The sequence below is a fragment of the Rhea pennata genome, chromosome 4 (assembly GCF_028389875.1).
Source record: "Rhea pennata isolate bPtePen1 chromosome 4, bPtePen1.pri, whole genome shotgun sequence".
Classification (NCBI taxonomy): domain Eukaryota; kingdom Metazoa; phylum Chordata; class Aves; order Rheiformes; family Rheidae; genus Rhea; species Rhea pennata.
The window spans coordinates 68208799-68228473 of NC_084666.1; the positions used below are offsets into that span (position 1 = coordinate 68208799).

Below are 19675 nucleotides of genomic sequence, written 5' to 3' on the forward strand. Positions count from 1 at the left end.
CAAGATCTTTTCCATAAATCAATGCAACTATTTGTACAATGGGATCCCAACGTGATGAGGCTGAAGAGGGGTGGTAAAATCAACTTTCCAGCATGACAAAATACAGGGGAAAGCAGCAAAGAACCAAGTGTTGTTCCCTTACAGATGCCAAATAAGCTTACTCTGTGCCATAGGGAGCAAATTAACATGTGTCTCGACCATGAATTCCTACATATGTCACCTTAAGTCTTGGCCATAGCTCATTACATCCCAGATGATCTCATAGTATCATCAACTGATTTGATAAATTGTGTATTCTAGAAAAATAGTTTAGCTTAGGGACAGAGGCATGATGATGTTATTTATGCCTGTAATCCTCTTGCTTGTAAACAGAAAGAGACAACAACCAAAGTTATGCATCTGTTCAGCACAACTGTTGATACTAACCTAAGACCTGAGGCCAAATGACTTGGAATAACCTGCAACCTATCAGCACTTTATGACTCCCCAGAGGAAGTACCTAGAATAGCTGGTTATTATGAATTCAAAAGCATCTCAAGAAACCAAAGATAAAAGTACTGCTGGTGCATTTAGTGGGAATTATTTATCATGTGGTTTCATATCTTCAGTAGACAATCAGAAAATCAGAACATTAGGACTATTTCATAACCGTTATTAACCAGCACTGTCGTTACAAGCCTGCTTGCTTTAACCCTCAGGTAACAAGGCTCCCTGCTCCATCAAGCTCTGTCATAATCAGCCTTATTATATAAAGACGGTATTGTAACCTTCAAAGGCTAGTGCTGTAAAAACGGGGAATGGACTGAAGTAGTCTTTAGGCTAGCAGCACTTACACTGGGAAAAATAGGACCATTTTTTTGCATGTAATGTACATACTGCTTCCCCACCCTCTTCCTGCTCTTCTCAACAGGACACGAGTGGTCCCTGGGACCCCTTTTGGAGCCAAATTAGCTCATCAAAGTGGAACAAGTTTATAATATACTGTTCACAGTGGAACAAACTTATAGTGTAATGTTCACCGCCTATCAAATGGCCATGCAATGCTTTGATTTCCATTCTTTGCAGTACAGTTGCTATATTTTGAGTTTTTCATTTCAAGGAGAAAAGCTATAAAGTGTTTACCCTGCTTATTCAATGGCTAAAGATGTCAAGGATAATGACACAAAAGGGGGGATAGGCTACAACAGGCAGTCTCTGGCAGGGAAATGCATCTCATTAGCAGGCATTCCCACCAGAGAAGTGGATATTACATGCATGAATTCCTTTTTGTTGTTAAGTTGTTAACCAAGTTTTAGAGGCAAACAGCCTCAATGACAGTGTACAATTGCGTACAAGCAGTAATTAATCGTCGCCGCCCTGAATGGAGCCTCTGTGAGGCTGGAGGCAAAATCAAAGGGCCGGCTTGGTTTCCAGCGCCTGCAGAAGGCATCGTGCCGTACAGCTGGGAACATTCATGCTATGAATATCACCTTGTAATGCATGTGGCAGGAGGCTGAGGGTGGTGGCCTCAAAGTGATGGGGACAAACTGTGCATGCTGCAATCCAAGGATCTTCCAGTTAAATTTCCTGGCAATTGCGGAAGGAAACAGAGAAGCGGTTACAGTACACAAAATATTTGTGTACGGAGTTTATATATTTAAGGCCATTTGCAAGAGTGTGTTTTTGAAATGATGATGGTGTTTTCTGTAGACAGAAACATGCTTTAGGAGTTTATTGATACTTTGGCATCAGCAACAAAGAACGAGTATGTTGACAGGAGGGGGAGGCCCTTCCTCTTCCCTGCCTCCCTGTCACCCAGCACCTTGGCTGACGTTAAGAGCATTTTGACCTAGGCTGCGAATTTTGAGGTAGAGAAAGGGATTGTGTCAGTATGAAATGCAAAGGTTGCTAGTAGAAAATCAACCCATTACCAGTGATTCTTGCAGTGGTGTCCAAGACACCACAACATTTCCTTGCACTTAGAAAAAGGAAAACTGCTTCCCAACAGGAGCGCTGTGTGGGAACTGTGGGGAAATATTGATCATCTTGGACTAACAGTGAGCGGGTCGCTGTCATCGTCGGCGTGACTGTGGGTTTGTGAGGGTTGCACCGAGATGTGTTGCGGAGGGCCAGGCTGGGGAGACCCTCAAGCACTAAACTGTATTGTACTGTATTATAAAACCTTCTAAAATGTATTGCAGTATCTGTAGTATATATGACAGTAAAGACCCCAAACTGACAGCTTGCAATAATCATGAACACGTGAGCCCAGCGATACAGAGTATTGGGACATTTTCTGCAATGGCAAAATGCATTTTCCTGAGCAGGCTTGGTGAACAAGAGCTCTCCCTGTGGGGTATCTGTCTAGCAAAAAGAGATGAAATACAGGAGAGGTAAGAGAATCATGCAAGTCAAATGATTCTATGATTTTATGATATTCGTATGAAAATAAAACTGGGCTGGATTGTCACTTGATGTAAATTGTCCTACAGACGCAATGCAATTTATATCAGCTGTGGTGCTAGTCCTCTTGTTTGTCTAACATTCCCGTGGTATGTGATAAAAGTCAAAATCACAGTGGGTAGTTTTTCATTCACCCACTTCTCTTATTATGCAGATAAAATACTGCTTTTTTTTTTTTTTTCCTGCACATCCTTATCGTGGTCTAGGTTGGTAAGTAGATATTGGTGGAGAATTTTAAGTCATATAGTATATGCAAAGTCGTATATTATTTGCGAAGCCGTAGATTATGTGACTTTGCGAGCAGTATTCTGTTCCTGCGTTTCTTTGCTTGCACCTCGTGCTCTGTCAGCGTAATCCTGAGCGGTGTTCATTGTCCCGTGGCAGGTTTGATTGTCCGAGAGGTGAGCATCGAGGTTTCCCGCCAGCAGGTGGAGGAGCTCTTCGGGCCCGAAGATTACTGGTGCCAGTGCGTTGCCTGGAGCTCTGCCGGCACCACCAAGAGCCGCAAAGCCTACGTTCGCATCGCTTGTGAGTATCTCTGCTCTGCACGTGCGGTCGGCTGAAGGAAGGTGGGGTACCTGTTGTTTGGGAGGGAGATTTTGGGTCTGACCGGTCAGGCTTCATATTTTCTGCATACTAAAATTCAGGCCTTTGGAAGCATAGAACTTCAGTTTATCCTGTTTTTAAAAGCAGAATTTCTTTATTCTCCATTGTGTGTGTGGGGAAGCAATAAAATCAATATCCCATGAGTATAGCAATTATATATCTGAAGAAAAGTGTCTGAAGCTAATGAGTAGGAATAGTATCAAAGCAAGCCATGAAATGAGGTGAGAACTGTTCTTTTATATCTGTGCAATCGTTTAATAAAGCTGCTGTTGCTTAACAAAGGAAAAAGTGCGTTTAGCATATCACATAAATCCAGCTGGTAATACAACATTGAAAGTGGTCATCTCAACCCTAATACTTCATCTTTGTAATTCATCATTACTCTCTGCAGTATTTGTTTTGAACCACTCCCAGCTTAGCCCCCCAAAAGACAGGGCAACCAATTCCCTGAAAATAGGTCTTCATTTGGCTGTACAAATATTTAATGTTCATTAATTTTCAAAGAGGGACTTTTCTTTGTAATACAGTAGTCACACTAGGGACTCCCATTTCTCTTTCACATGATGAGATCCTCTTTTGTGTAACGGTAACAAAATATTTCATTCAGAATTGTATCTCTTCCACTGTTTTCACCTCAGCAAAAACACATTTTGTGAGGAAATCTCATTAGTTTGCAGCATATTTTCATTTCCTGCACAGGGCCTAACATATTGTAATGAGAGAAGAAAATTCTTCTAGCAAAATTAAGATTTTTCACAGACACAGTAGAGAAAGGACTGTCTGTCACTCAAAACTGTCCATTTAGAACTTGATTCTGCTTTTATTCTTAACCAGCCAAAAGTATCACAGGGTGAAATATCTAAGCGTAGTTAACTTTTATGTAAGTACTCAGATACAAATCGAGGAGGTTAAATTTAAGTATCCATTTTTTAACACTTCCAGACTAAGTAATTGACTGGTAACAAAGCTGACCGGTACCTTTTGAGTACAGGACGAGCCTCAGAGAAGAATTCCCCCGGAGTATAGGGGAATTTAAATTATTATACAGACATGGACTTTCTGTAAAATCAGAAATACCGTTACATATGTGCATAATGTTTCTCTGTGCCAAGGAACCTTCGAAGACGTTGGGCATGTTCTTTTTCTGTACTGAAACAAAAGAGAGAGCTTTTGATTTTTTTCTTGCAAATGTTAGCACTTCAGAGAGGCTTAGCAATGTTTGAAGAGGTTTTTTAGATTATGAGCCCTAAGTTAACTCATTAAGTAGATTTTCATGTCCTAGCAGTTAGCCCTTGACAGATGACCATTGAATTAATTCTATTTAAATGTCTCATTATATTTCACTTGAAGATAATTAAGTGATACTAGATGAGTAACTAAGTTTTGTGCACTGTCCTGCCTATGTACTTTATTTATATATAGCGCATAATTAATGTGTGTGTATGTAAGCTATCTTACATCGATTAGCATTTCTTCCAGTGAGTCTATTATTGATACAAGTGAATCTAAATTTCTATTGAAAAAGCTGATAGTTTAGAATTTTCTTATTTTTCTTCTCACATTTTGAAGAGAGAAGAACATTCATTTTCATAATTTTTCTTGGGGGATTTTTGGAATAGTCTAATTAAAGAAATTCCAGCGTTTTACATGTCTGTAACTCAAAAAAAGCTTTGTTTTCTAGTAATTTTTTTATCTTTTCTTCCTGGATTTATCTTTCCTTTCTTGGACAGCTGTGACCCAGGCAAGTCAACTTGACTCCCTGGGAGTTGAAATGTTAGGCCTTCAAGCTGTGGATTTTTGAACAGCAGCAGAAGCACATTCTCTGCAAAACTGCTTATTTCCAATTCAGTGGATTTCCATAAATCTCTCAGTTAATTCAGGACAATTTTTTGGAATTCAGACATATGCCGTGGGGTGTATATCTCACACCGATGTCATTAGTGGCCACAAGATCACTATTTTAAACTGCACACTCACATATACCAGTGTTCATCTATATAAGCCTTGATTTCAGAGAACTAAATTTGGATTGTCAGTATAATGGCTCAGTCCAGTCTAAACTTTTAAACATATCTGAAAAGTCTGCTGAAGACTGCACGATGTGCCTTTGATTTCCCATGTGACTGGAGTGCAGGGTAGGGTCTCTGCAATATTAATTAACCCAGAAAATTGAGGATATCTAAAATTTAAGATGGGCAGGGCAGTAGAAACGTCCCGCTGTCCAGCTCTGTCTGCAGCTACAGTTGCCTGTTCATGTCACCTTTGCAGTCTTTACTAGGGATGAAAAATGAACTTTGATACTTCAGGGACAGGTGAGGAGGGTGAGGAGCATGTAGAGTGCTCCACTTAAGTTAAATTATTATATTTTGGTAGCTGAACCTGGTGATTTTGTCTCAACTTGAACGATAACTAGCCATTCCTAGCACATTAAGAAAATAGCCTCAACTTGCCTTTCCCTGTCCCTTCCTTTTCCCCTGCTTCTTCCCCTTCCTTTCCCTTTTTTCCTTTTCCTTCCCCTTCTTCCTCTTTCTCTCTCTTTCCTCTTTCCTTCCTTTCTTCCTTCCTTTTTATTTCTTCCTTCCCTTCTTCCTTTCTTTCTTTCTTTCCTTCTTTCTCTTTTTTTTCTTCCTCTTCCTTTTTCTCTTCCTCTTTCTCTTCCCGTAGGAACAGGAATCTTCCTGTTCTGGTTTCCCATATGACCACTGGTGTTAGTGTAGAGTTACTGTGTCCTCTCAAGGACCAGAGCTGCACTCCATTAAAACAAACAAACAGCAGAATAGCGTTCAACATCTCTGTTCACTGAGCGTGTAATAGAATTAACTGAAAAGTAATTTGAAAGTGTGAAAAATGTGCATCCTGGAAAAGTGGCTTGTATTTGTTTAATGCAGGGTCAGGCGTGTGTCAGAGAGCGCGTAACAACCTAGTCAATGGAAGTTCGCTGTGAAAATCAATTGCAACATCGCTGCAGCCAAGCAGAGAACTTCGGTTGTGCAGAGAGGGGGTAATCTATAAACGGGGAGCGAAGACGCCTCTCTGTTTCGAAGGGTGCACACGCTCGCGATATAAACAGGAAGAGAATCTGACTCGAAAGCCAAGGTCCTGCCTTCTTGAAGTTTTAGGAGCATTTAACAGCATCCAAGTGCTGCACTCCTGGAGGACGTGCCAGGAAATCATTCCCTTCTATGCAGGCAAAGGTAGAAACAACAGGTGATAGAAACATCATTATTTTCAGCTTCTTTCATGTTTCATGGCATTCATTTTCTTGGAGGTTTGGTCTCCCCATGAGAATGAAGCTGAGCTTTTCATCCGCTGAAACTAGCAGATTTCTAGAATTAAATTTTACTCTGCCATTCAAGATATTTTAATAAGCTACAAAAATGGGGAAACCAAATGTATATGTTGGTGGAGCTGGAAAAATATAGTATAATGGTTTGAGACATGGGCCTATGAAAGTGCTGAAACACATTTTCTGTTTATTCTCCCATTTCCTGTTTATTCAAGGTCCATCTGATAAGGAGAGCCAGGGGGGACTAGTATATTTGATGCAGTTTTCCTGCTCCGTTAGAAAAAGATGGGGTTTTTGCAGACAGGGGAAGTTGAGAGTTTAGGTAGCTTTATCCCTTGTTGAAAAAAATCAACCCTAATATAGTATGTTAGAGTGAACTTTATGTAAGAAGAGTGATGTCATTCAACAGATAAAACCTCACAGGGCAAAATGCCTGTGAAAAGGATGAATTGGGCCTGGGCCTGTGTAGCCGAGAGTTGGGTTAAACCTAGTGGAGACATACACCTGACGAAGACTAAACGGCAGCTGCAGGATTCGACCCGGTTTTTACGTCGGCTAATAAGGGGCTGGCTGAGACGAACTGCTTCGGGCCCGTGTGCCCGAGCGGCCTCGCTTCTCGTGCGCTCCGCTTCCGTGTCGGCGTGGCCTCCCCGACTCGGTGGTGGGAGCCCAGGCTGCCCTTGAGAACAGGCAGTGGGGATGCAGGCCCTGAGTCCGCCTTTGGGTTTCGGATTTGTTGAAAATCGGTAGGAAAATAGCGGTCTGATCTTTTCTAATATAACGAACCTTGTTGACTCATTAGCGTAAAATAAGAATTGTTTAAAAACAGGTATTTTCTTTTTCATATAAAAAAGCTCCTATTTAAAAGGAATTGTGCTTGTAAATCTTTTATATAATTTGGTATTAGTTCCCCGTGTACTTATCAAAAAGCCTTTTTCTCCAGATATTTTTTCAAAGGAACGTGGCTAATATTTGCGTGTCGTGTACTGTATCCTGATAAGATAATTGTGGTGCAGAAGAGCAGACTAGTTTACCTGACTGATTATCTCCACTTGCAAGGAGTATGCAGTCATATAAAGAAACAGATATGAAAAAAATCACAGATTCATTACTGGCATGCAGTTACCTAGCCTTTTAGCATGGAGGCCTAGCGCTCTGTGTTGAAGCACCTTTCTACCCTTGGTTTTCACACACCCGTGTCTCCTTAATTCTGGTAACATTGTAAGGAACATGATCCTGTGGCAACACAGGTATTAAAGCACATTGCAATAGATAGGAAAAAATAGGAATAGATAGGTAGATAGTTGGGATAATGAGAGAAGGCTGGGAAAGGTAAAGCTTGGTTGGAAAATGTAGATAGGAAAGTATAGCCAGGATGTGCACTATTAAAAAAAAATAATAAAACAAAAAAGGTTTTGTGCAATTTGGCGCAGGAGTGTATGGGAGTTAGGGATAGGACACTAATTCCTTCATTATGTATCATTTCAGTAATTTTTAATCAATATCTGCTGCTTGTAGTTCATTAAGGGGAGACTGAGCTGTATGGTTTTGAGCTGAGATTGCTAGAGAGACAACGAGAGATCACAAAAAGAGTAATGCAGAAGTTATCTGATCGTGCACTGTGTCTGATACTTTCACCCTGCTGTCACTCCTGAAGTCATGTTTCAGTACTGCTTTCCAAGTCTACAGACATGACTGACTCCCAGACTTTGGGGTATGACTGCAGCAGTAATAAATACAAATCACATTATTTTGTAATAAAGTGTAAAGACTTAATAAATGAAGATGGACATTGACCTCACTGTTAGTGTTGCTTATAAACAGAAGAAAAAACCCTAACTGAGTTTGTATGTATTTAATCCCTTAATAGGAGCCTTGAGAATATCCTACCTATGCTGTCATACCCAAGAAATGAGCATCTTTCAGTAGGGTCTGCTTAGTGTCTGAGGGTGAAAGACAGATGTAATCAGGAAGTTAACAAAAGTTTGTATTTGTTTTGATAGCAACGAGACAGCTCCTAAAGGCAGATTAGTGGATCAGAAGACCAACAATAACAAAATACCATGTGTATACAAATTGTCTTTCATTTACAACACAGCTTTTAGTGTTTGAGTGTGTTGTAAGTTCACATATAAATTGCACTGTACATCTAATATTTCTAATGTCTACCTTACCTTCAGTTCATTTGTCACCCAGAAAGGGACCTCCTAAGATCAGGCCATTTTAACTTGACATTTATGATTTTATTTTAAAAACAGGAAATTTAGATTCCATCTTCAATCACCAAAGAAGTAAATAACTAAAATGAATGAAATTATGTTTATAAGTTAGTTTGCAGGTTAAGTTTACAAAGAAAACCCAGAAATACTGAACTATCAGGTAAAAACGTAAAAAGATGAGGATGATGGGATCTGTGTGTGACTGGGAAATCATCTGCTAAGTTTCTTTGTAAAGTTGCCTTGTTTGTGTTTTTTACAGATGTATTAGTACTAAATTGTTGAGTGAGTTCTTCATTATGCTTGTAACCAACACGGAAGCTGTGTTGCAGAAAAGTATTTTGTCTTACCAGCACATAGCTTTACCTGTCTGAACTAGCTTTGAGTGGAGAGACGCAAATTATTTTTCTGAAAAAAGTGCAGACAGTCTCTGGAGTCGTCAAGGTTAAGTGTAATTCCCATTTGGCCAAAGATGCCATTGGAAGAATCGGAGCCTGACAGGTCTGAGCCTCACGCTTGCTCAGGCTGCAGATATATAATGAATAAAAGAGGAGAGAGGGTTCTGGGCTTGGTTTAGTCATTTAGCTTGGGCCCTTCCAAGCAGAGGACATTCAGCACATATTCAGCGCCTCAGGACAGTAGCCTCAGCCACCTGTGCCCCACGATTTTATTCAAGGGACTCTGCAGAGGGAGATGCTCTGTTTATGAAAGCAATCAATAGGGGTTTCAGAGGGATTTCCTGGGTTACAGACTGATGGCACTGCTGTGACTGTCTCAGTGGAAAGCTGGTTTGATCTAATTAACCACAAAGAACTGGAACTGCACAAGGACAAAAATCAAGAAAAGGAGGTTTTTGTACATAACCTTTCCATTACTTATCCACCAGTGTGATTGATCCCTGTACGAAAGTCATAGACTCAACCGTGAACAGAAAAGAGAGGCCGGCCAAAGTACGTCTCATAGCACATAGTCTCTTAAATTTGGAATTGCAGTGCTTGTTTCAGTCTCTAATGCCTCTTTGCAGGAAAAGGAGTCACTTTGTTTTTTGCACCAGAACTGTAGAAAGTGATGGAAAATGAATAGACAGGCTTTACAATATTATTCATGTTTCTCTAACTCCACATCGATCATCTAAGTTTGGGAAATAAATGCATGAGAGGGAAATAAATGAGGTATGTTTTTGTAGGCATATGTATGGCTATAGGACTCTTTGTGAAGGACTTTTCACTTTCTTAAAAACTTGTTTCTCTGAAGGCATACCTCAGATGTACCTTTCTCAATGGCAGCAGTTAGTATGAAAGTTGGATAGAAAATAATGGAGTTTTGCTTTTCGTGTGCTTAAAGCTTGCTCGTTTTTTTGAAAGGCTTGGCATGCTTGTTATAGAAGGAAAGTTGAAGTTGGAGTTACTAGAAAGAGCACAGAATAGAATAAGGAGTCTTTAAGGTCTACCAAGGGCAGAAATCCATCTTCCCCTGACAGTAATGCCTCATTGTTCTGTTCGTTTCTGGTATACATCTAATTCCTGGCTGACAAGTGTCCGTTTTTCATGCTCATTCATTAGTCACCCTTGCATTAGCACTGCCTTGAAGGCGTCTGGCCGGCCTCTTATCACATTTCTCAGCAGTGATAAAAGATACCCTTAAAGTTTTACCCACCCACCCATCACAGCAAGAACCAGAACACCAGCAAAGAGGTAAAATATGTTCGATTAAAAAAAAAAAAAAAAAAAAAAAAAAAAGGTCATTCTTTGCTCTTTCTTCCGTGATGACAGCTAGAAAAGGAAGTGTGGAAATGCCATGAGTTCACATAGACTATTATATTTAGCAGCTAGAGATGCAACTTTTAAGTTGTTTGTTGTTTGTAAGCTACAAATGCATTAAACAGTTAGCAGTGCAGCAAAACTAAAATCTAACGCCCCTTCCTTGCCCAGAAAACAGAGAAATTGAGGAATAAAGGTAACAACATGGTTTACACTGTGATTTTGATTTCCTATCATGCTGTTTCAGTCTTATGCTTGTGTAAATTCTCTCATTTTAATGCAGCTCTGGATACAGCCATCTGTCCTTAAGAGACAGGCTTGTGCAGAAGTATTTCAGGAGTCTTAGAGGAAAGGCTCATCTTAAGTATGCTGTAAATGTGCTGCGATACACAGCACAAGAGCCCCCTCTGAATTCACTAAGACCATACATTAGTAAAGAAAAGAGAGTCTGGCTCAAGGTGGCAGACCAGAATTTTAATTCTTCCCCTCGGTTTCTTTTTATGATGACAGCCTGCAGAGTAAAGTTATAGGTGGAAGATTTTCCTGATAGTAGTTTAGGCTGGCAGAGCCCCGTTCGCCCAGGACAGGGCAGAGCTTTCCACCAGGGCTCGTTCTCCTGGGGAAGGGGAGAGCTGTGCCAGCAATATTACCTGCATGACTGGGGGAAGAGTATTGCTAATGCTGACAGTAAGGGATTATTCTACATTAGCAAAACAAAGAAAAAAGTGCAACTGCCTTTTTCTTCATGTCATCCCTACTGAAGTTGAGGTTAGACGAGGCTCGGTCTCAGAAATAGGTAACGGGGCTGCTGCAGGACTGGGGCTTCAGTAATTCACACTGCCTTTTCCCAGGCAAAGAAGTCCTAACCTAGAGTGGATCAAATGCTTCGTTGTTTTTTTTCTTTTTTTTTCCCAGGCATGTTTTCTGAACATGTTGAAGCTTTTTGGGAGGAGGATGTATTTTATTCATCTTTTAACCTTCTCTGGGAATATGCGTCCTTCTGTCCTTGCTTGTAAGCAATTGCAATTTATATGACACTTTGAAAAAGTGAAAAATCTTTTCAAAAACACTGTGCTTGGAAAAGATCCAGAGTCCCTCCACACATTGGCCAGCTCACCCCCTCATGATTGACAGTAGGAAATTGCCGTGAAGACTATAGTTGTTAAATGGGAGAAGGAAGTTGAAGATTGAAGAATTATAAGGAAATCTATGTTATCCACAAAATTCTTACTGCAAGGGTCTTAGAAAAAAAAAAAGGAATTATTTCAAAACCCCATGGTGTCCCAGCGGGGTGTTTCATGCCAGCAGGAGCAGGTGGGAAGTTGTTTGTGCAGGCCTTCCACTTCCTCATCGTTTGAAAAAAATCCCACCGTACTCGCTGGTTTGTCTTTTGCAGCCAGCCACCCGTATACTCAGTTGGGTAGAAGCTGCCCTGCCCAGCTGCCATCTGTAGCTATTTGTAGGAGGCATGCTTGCGGCAGGAGGCCGTGGGTAGTTCTGCCTGGATAAAGCTGTAAGCGCATGGGAGGAGGCCAACAGAATAAGGTAGGAGAGCTCCTTATGTTGTAAATACACAATTACGTACCTTTTTTTTTTTTTTTTTTTTTTCCAAATGAGTATCATTTACTCAATAGTATCTAATGGCTCCTTTGAGGACATTAACGTCTATTATGTCAAGGCCTCTACTTAGTGTGTTTTTAGTTTGTGGATCATTGACCCACTCAAATCCAATGGTGCCTTTAAAGCGTTACTGCCCAGCAAGGCTCTGCAGGGCAGGAGGGGAGCAGGGATCTCAAGTGAATTAGTCTCACCTGCTGTAACTGTACTGAAACATTTCCCAGGGAAAATGCACTGCTCATATTCAGGAATTCCAACTGTTGATAATAGAAAGGATAAAGCCTGATTTTTTACTGTTATTACACATTTTTTTAGGTTAATGCTGTTTACTGGGGGGGGTTAAAGCAAAACATTGTATGTGTGAGGTGATAATTGTGTGCATATGAGGCTACTGAGATAACTTCAGAGCTCTATTAATGTTTCAGAAAGGCAGGGAGAATAGTAAATCAATGTGTCAAGGAAAAACCTTGGATTATTATCTGTCTGATCTAGCTCTGCTTTACTCATCGCTCCATTTCTGAACCTGAACGCTATAATTAATGTACTATTTATTACTATGCTCATACGCTTATATTACCAACATTGTAACTTTCCCATTTATCCTCAGCCGTGATATTAGAGCACAATACATCTGTTATAATTGTCCCTGTCTTACACGTATCTGTACATGTCCGGAGGTATGCTGGCCTTGCTGGCCTGGGATAACACCAGTGCAACAAGGATGCTGACAGACACAAGCTGGTGAGGTGTCATCTTCAGGAATTATCACTTGCAGATGTTTGCTCCTCCTCTCTGCCATAAGCTATGCTGTGCCATAGGTTAAAGCCCCGTGGGTCAACAGCTGGGGTTGCAGTACTGGATTTTGTGCTGTGATGCTGGCGTGTGCTTCCCTTTGACAGCTCTGCGGTGGGAAAGGTAACTAGCCTCCAAACAAGCAGACACCTGGAGGCAACGATTTCTTCCACTGGTCAAGTAGGATTTGCCAAAGCTCATCGCTGAGTGCCCTAAGAGCGGCCATAAATCCCATCCCAGCAGAGAGGCATCCGTCACCTCCCATACACACCAGACAGAGCAAGTGGGACTTGGGCATCTCCTCTGTCTGCTGGCTGCGCTGAGGACCGACAGAGATGCCTCAGTCTCTCCAGGGAAATGCGTGGGTTTCATGAAAGTATTTTAGAAGTTTACCACAATGTCAGTGTAAGTTAAAATCAACCTGAGTGACTATGACAGCTCTTTCCACGGTACAACTAAGTTGATATTTAAATCCACTGCATTTCCCCAAGATAAGAGACAGAGGCCTTGTGCGATCTGAGGGCGAGTTTCAAAGGGGCTGAGTTTGGTGGCAAACGCCCCCCATCCTTTTCCATCTGTGGATTCGCCTGTCCTGCATTTTGCCCTTCAGTTGTGCTGATGCTGTTCCTTGTGGGGTCGCCTTTAAATCAGATCTTGGAGGTAGTCTCGATGAAAAATAACGCTTTGGATGGGTTATTTGTAGGCTGGTTCATTTTGGTGATCTGGTTTACAGCTCAGCCTCAGGTTATGTCTCCATAATATGAAATATTTGGCTTTTAAATTGTCCCTGCACTGTTTATTTTCAGCATGACACAACTATTTGTGCAGCCACGCGGTTAACTGGCTTGGGGAATTGGTCTGACTTCAGAACAAAAAAAAAAAAAAAAATCACTTTTTGCAGTGCTTCTTTTTAAAGCCAGACCAGCTCTCTGATATGGCTTCAAATGTGGCCATTCGAGCTGGTGCGAATGCTGCAGAAAGAAGCAGCAGAGAGAAATACCCTGTTTCTGCTGCGGCCAGAAGCCCCCCTTCGCCAGCAGCAGCCCTGGCACAAAAGCGAGGGTGCCGGGCTGTGGCAGGAACAGCGAGCCGGTGGTAAGGAGGGAACTTCTCAAGTCTGTTTTGCCACCAAAGACAGTGAGTTGTGAAGCAGCCAGAGTGTGCAGCCGGCCAGTATGCTGAACGGGTCTGAGCTTAGGAGGGCCGCGTTCAGTGCCCTCCCTGCCTGCACCGCTGCTGTAGTGCTGGAGAGGGTTTCCAGCACAGGTCAGCTCCGTGTTAGCATTATTGCCATCCATTTAGTGCGACCGGGATAATCAGAAAAATTGTACAAATCGACTAAAGCAAATTAACTAAAGGGAATGCATATAAATTATAAGTCCATTATATAAACACTTTCACCCTTGAGCTTAAGACAACTGAACTTATGTGCTTTGGTTTCATGGCTTTGTGTAACTTTCTTTAAGTTTCTGCCATATTTCATTGGCATAGTCCACCGAATGTAAATTGCCTGAGGAAAGGGCTTGCTTTGGTTTTTGTTCTGTGTTTGGCCCTGACCTTTCACAGTGAGGTCTTGTTTCCTCACTGGGTTCACATGCTCTACCACAATATAAATAATAAATCCACTATGAAACATTTGACCACCTGATGTTTGAATGAAATGAAAACATGTCCCAGCCTTTTTGAAATGCATCGCTTTCCAGGGAACGGATATGCTATTTTCTCTGCTTAGAAAGATCTCTCATGTTTTGTGTGGTATTGCAATCAAATGTAAAGTAAACCACTAGCTATTAATATTGACACTCAATTATTTTTCCTTTTCTCCTCTCCTCTCCTTTTCTCCCTTCTCCTCCTCCTGCTCCTCCTCCTCCTCCTCCTCTTTCTTCTCCTTCTCCCCTTCTCCTTCTCCCTCTCCCCTTCTTCTCCTCCGTCTCCTTCCCTAGATCTTCGGAAGACTTTCGAGCAGGAGCCCCTGGGGAAAGAGGTGTCCCTGGAGCAAGAAGTCCTTCTCCAGTGCCGTCCTCCCGAAGGCATCCCAGTAGCTGAGGTGAGCAGCAGCTGCACCTCTCCCTGGCGCCTGGCGCTTGGTTATCCTCACTGAGGCCAAGTCTGTGGCTAATGGTGCAGTGAATTGGGGCATGGCATGATGAATGGGTGGCAGTGGAGAGCTGGCTGCCTGCTGTGCGTGGAATAGATTGATTGGGGACTGATTAATGGCTTTGGAGGCGAGTACGGTGCCCTGCTGGGCAGAGCTAAAGGCAGTTTGGTTTCAGTTTTTTGTTCCCTTTCAAAAATTATAGCTGTAGCTGGCATCTAAGTGGCACATACCTGGTAGGACATATTAATACCAGCCTATTATCTTTCCTTTTATTTTTAAAGAAAAAGATGTTTCAGTTGTTGAGAGAGGTACTATTAAGACATTTTAATTTTTATTCTGCTAGATTTTATTTCTCTCACATGCTTGTGCACATGCCTGTGTGTGCACTCACTGGCCAGCTCAGCTCAAGAGGGTGCACCATGGTTTGATATGGGGCTCCTAGGCCAAGCAGCATGCGGTGGGGGCAAGGAAGGGGAAGTGTCTGCATAAGAATCCATGTTATGGGTTTATCAGGTTTGCTTATAACATTTAAATGAACACAGTGCACAGGCTCACAGTGGACCGCCCTCCCCCAGGCAGTAGTGAGCCTATCCTTCAGCCAAATCTGTGCCCACCAGCAGCAGTGGGTTTCTCTGTGCACAGGAGCCTGCCTAAGTGCGGTGGTGGCTCTAGCTGAAAACAACTTCAAACTCATTGCCCACGGGAAGGAGGTCTCTGAGTTATAGGGGGGCCTCTGAAATCATAAATCCACCGCTGTTGTTAAAAGAAAAATTGATTGTTAATGACAGTAATTCCCCTCTCTGAATTCTCCTCGGTTTTCCTCTGCCACGCACAGAAGAAACTGTTGCCAATTTGCATTAGGGTAAGTTAGACTGTCATGGCTAAGTAGCAAAGTGGTTGTCATTCAGTGCTGATGGCTGATTTCTCAGGGGATGAAGCTTAAAGTGTTACCTCCCCATCTAACCCAAGTTTAGATTTAATCAGAATTGCAGAAAAGTGTCCACAAACATCAGAAGGGATAATTAGCATAGAAGATTTCTCCTATTCTCTTTTTCCTTAGGCTGTTTTCTTTCACTATTAAGATCCCCAAAAGTGTAAAGAGTGCTTAGGTCTGCTGAGCCAGCTTGCTGACAACTGCAATATTAATCAGTTGGCTTTCCTCAAGAACTTACCGACTATTTTTTTTTTTTTGCCTTTGCTTCTTAGCATCAAATCAACTTGCTGTTGTGCAATGACAAGAGTGTTTGCAACAGGGCATGTTGTTCTGCAGATGCATGGTGGTAATGGGGAAGTTAACCATTCCTGGAAATGGAGATTGCTCATGACGGGCAGTTTGTATGAGTGTGATGTTACATGCAGCTCTACATTTTCAGCACTTAGTCCAGTTAATCCCTCAGAAGAGTCTGTAAAGCCTGGTCGGGTGGCTGAGACCCAAACAGCATGATTTAGCATGATGTGTGGACAGGGACCTCTCTCTGCTGTCATAAACAGTCTGGAAGAGCCATTAGCACTGGTAATTGTTTTTTTTTAAAGTCAGATTATGTGTCCTCCCTTCACTGAGCTGCTGTAAAGGCTAAAAAATGTGCCATGTCTGCTTCCTAGTACAACATCTCCCAAGGAAGTGATCTCTGAAAAGATGCTCTGTGAGCTGCCCTCATAATAGTGGCACTTTTTCTTGCTGTTTAATATCCTGGCTTACTTTGTCAACAGCAGAGATGCATGACTGTATGCTCTGATTCTTATTTGTACTGTGGTCGGGGCGGACACCAATTAACACTTGGCAGGCTCAGAAATCATATCCACCCCATCTGGCATTCAAAAAAACTGTTCTCAGCATTGGATTTTTTCTCTTCTGACTTTTGAAGTCAGAACGAGATCAAACACCCAGATTGGACAGCAGCCTACTGCAGCCTCTTTGTAGATTCTTTCCAACACTATTAAAAGAACAAAGACCTGAACACTATGAATATGAATACCTTAATGTGACACTTTATTACAGCCACTTGCTGAAGCTAGTAAGGTAAATTTTAAAAAAATGGAAAGATGAAAGGTAATTTGGTGGGTTGAAGGATTACATGATTGTTTTAATTTAGAGATGAATGAGTTCTTTGTTTAATACTTCATTTATTTGTTCAGAGAACTTTCTGATATGATGATACAAGTACCTAAGTAAGAAAGGACTTGGGCAGGTGGTAGACTATGAGGCTTTTTTTACACTGTAGAAAAACTGGTTTGATTCCTGCTGTCCCAAGTGGAGCAGGGTAATGTAAGTGCAACAGCTGTTAGCAATATTTCCGAATGCTTTGCTGAGCATGTACCTCAAACTCTTCCCTGCTCTGGGCATGGGGTTTTGTTTTGCTTTTTCAGTTTACTGCTTTCTGAAGTGATCACTGGCTTTAAAAACAAAACAGTGGAAGAGAAAGCTTATGCTGTGAAACTGTGTGAGATGTCCGTTCAATGAATACTGGAGTCTAGAGTCCTAGAGTCTTCCCCTTGTTTTTTCTGCTTTGGTTGTATTGTCCCTCTCCATTTTGTTTTTCCTGATATTAGAAAGTGGTGGAAAAAAAACACATTTAGGGACACATTCTTTACTCTTTCAGTAGCTAGTGAATTTAGTTTTATAATTCCTCGCATATTTGATTGCAATTAACCATGTCAACCTCTTATGGATCAGTGCTGAAACAAGTCTTATAATTATTAATAAGTGGAACTGCATAGCAGCATACAGCTGCTCCAGAGGGCAAAAAGGACAAAGATAGAGATGGGCAGGCCAGGCTTTTTAAGCAGCACTTACTAGTCCCTCAGATCCACTGGGGTATCACAAGCATTAAAGCAGGCACAGACAACAGCCACTGAAAAAAGCCCAAGATCCAAATAAAAGAAGGTGTGTTAAAATACACCAGTCTCGTGACCTGGGTCAAATCAAAGTACATTCAGCTGGTTCACTTGGGACAAAGTGGGAACAGAGGCTTTACTCGGTCGCAGGGATAATCAGATCAGCTTCTATGTGGCTGTGTGCCTCTGCAACCACCTCCCAGCAGCAGCAGTGCCAGCTGCACTTAAGCAACGGCAGCATCAATGCCAGCTGCAGGCTGGCTGCAGAAGGGAAGTAGAAGGAAAATTAGCAGTGAGACAGCAAAATTCAAGGGAAAACCCAAGAGCTTTGGCTCTCCCCAGATTTTCAGAGTGTCACTGTAGTTCTCAAAGCAATGCAGAATTGTTCAAATTAAGGCGTTAATCAGGATAAGCAACCCAGAACAAAAGTCCTCCTCTAAATCATGCCTTCCCTCTCATAGCTCTGTAGCTAATACCAAGCTAAACCTACCAACAAGTTCTGAAACACCTGAGTAAATGCTTTGTTATTTCTTATTTGACAAACAACTGAAGGACCAGTTCCCCACATGTGCTGTTGTACTGAGGTATCTGCATGTATCTGAGGGGGCAAAGGGGCAAATTCACAGGTGACTGCAATGAAAAGAAAATTGGAATGGAAATAAAAAAAAGCAAAAATTTAGGTCACTGTAGGATGCTTTGTCCTATGTGCATGGCTCCTTGTCTTGTGCTTCCTCTTGGTGGAGGTTAAGGTGAGATGAGCAGTCTGGTCAACCACAGTCAATGGGAGCTGCTGCTGCTTCTCAGTAAGTCTGGGCTTCAGAGCATTCCCCTTCCTGTTGTCATCAGAAAACTCTGTTGTAATTCCACCCTGGTTTGTGTCCATTTTTTCTAAATTTAACTTGAGAAGCCAGGAAGGATCATATTCTTTACAGGGTCCCATCCTCTAATGCACCAACAGTACAGGCAGAATTATTTGCAATTAATCTGTTAGCTTATTCTGTTTGTTCTCTGAGAGATGCCAGCGTTGTAGTGCACATGAAAAAACATGGGGAGGGGCACTAAGTCTCATCAAATTAGTTCATTGCAATAGGTTGTAGATCAGAACATCAATAAGTTGTAAGATTAGTTAATATTCCATAAGCAGCTAGATGAACTTTTGCAGTGAAATGTGTGATTTGCTGCACCTTCAACAAGGGGATAATTGCTTCTTTAATTATAATTGAGCTGTTTCACATAGGGGTTTAATTGGAGAACAGGGTGCAATGTACAGTTTGGTGACCCAGTTGGATTTAAATCCTGACATGATTTTTATCTACAGTCATGTCTTTAATTAGGAGTTAGGGTAAGGGGAAAAACATTCACAAGTCAAAAGGCAGAACAAGTTGTTTTGCCAGGTGAAGATGACTGTGACACAGACTTTATTTGGTTGCTGTTGCATGGGCAAAAGCTGGTGGCAGCTGGCGACTTCTCCAAATCAGCAACATCAGGTGGCTGCTCCATCTAATTGATTATTAATATGACTGCTGTTTGCTTTGTTGCACGGGAGTTGCTTATGCTTTGCTGCAGTTATCCCTTAATTGGAGCTTCATGTGCATGCGTAGCCATGCAGGTGTGTGTCGCCGAGGCAGTGTTTTGTATTCCCGGCAGGAAAGCGAGCTTTTAGAGAGGGGAGCAGAAGAGTTTGTGGCCGCAAATATTGATTAGCTGGGAAACGGCGTTGTGTCGCCTAGTGCTTTGCGACGTGCAGGGAGCACGATCCTCTTTCTTTCACTACCAAATTCCAGCACAGATCGCTGCCACGCTCTCTCTGCGCCCAGCTCTGTGCGCTGGCAGGCGATGAGGGTGTAAATTGCCTCTCCTGGATGAGTGGTGTGATAAGAGGGCAAGAATGTGCTCCAGAAGTGGTGCTCAAAGCGACTGTTTTGGCTCCTACGATGGATTAAGTCTCATTTAGACACTGAGTGAAGTCTGGCGGTGCAGGCCTGCCCTTCTCCAAAGCTCGCAGGATAAAGCTCCCCGTAAC

General features: G+C 42.0%; 1 protein-coding gene across 1 annotated transcript in view; it reads left to right on the top strand.

Moving 5' to 3' along the window:
* Positions 1-19675, top strand: part of UNC5C (unc-5 netrin receptor C) — a 255196-nt gene that overhangs the window by 175640 nt on the left and 59881 nt on the right. Inside the window, exons 3-4 of the mRNA XM_062574197.1 lie at positions 2827-2970; positions 14663-14766. Coding sequence (XP_062430181.1) covers positions 2827-2970; positions 14663-14766 — 248 coding nt within the window. The remainder of the gene's footprint in view (positions 1-2826; positions 2971-14662; positions 14767-19675) is intronic.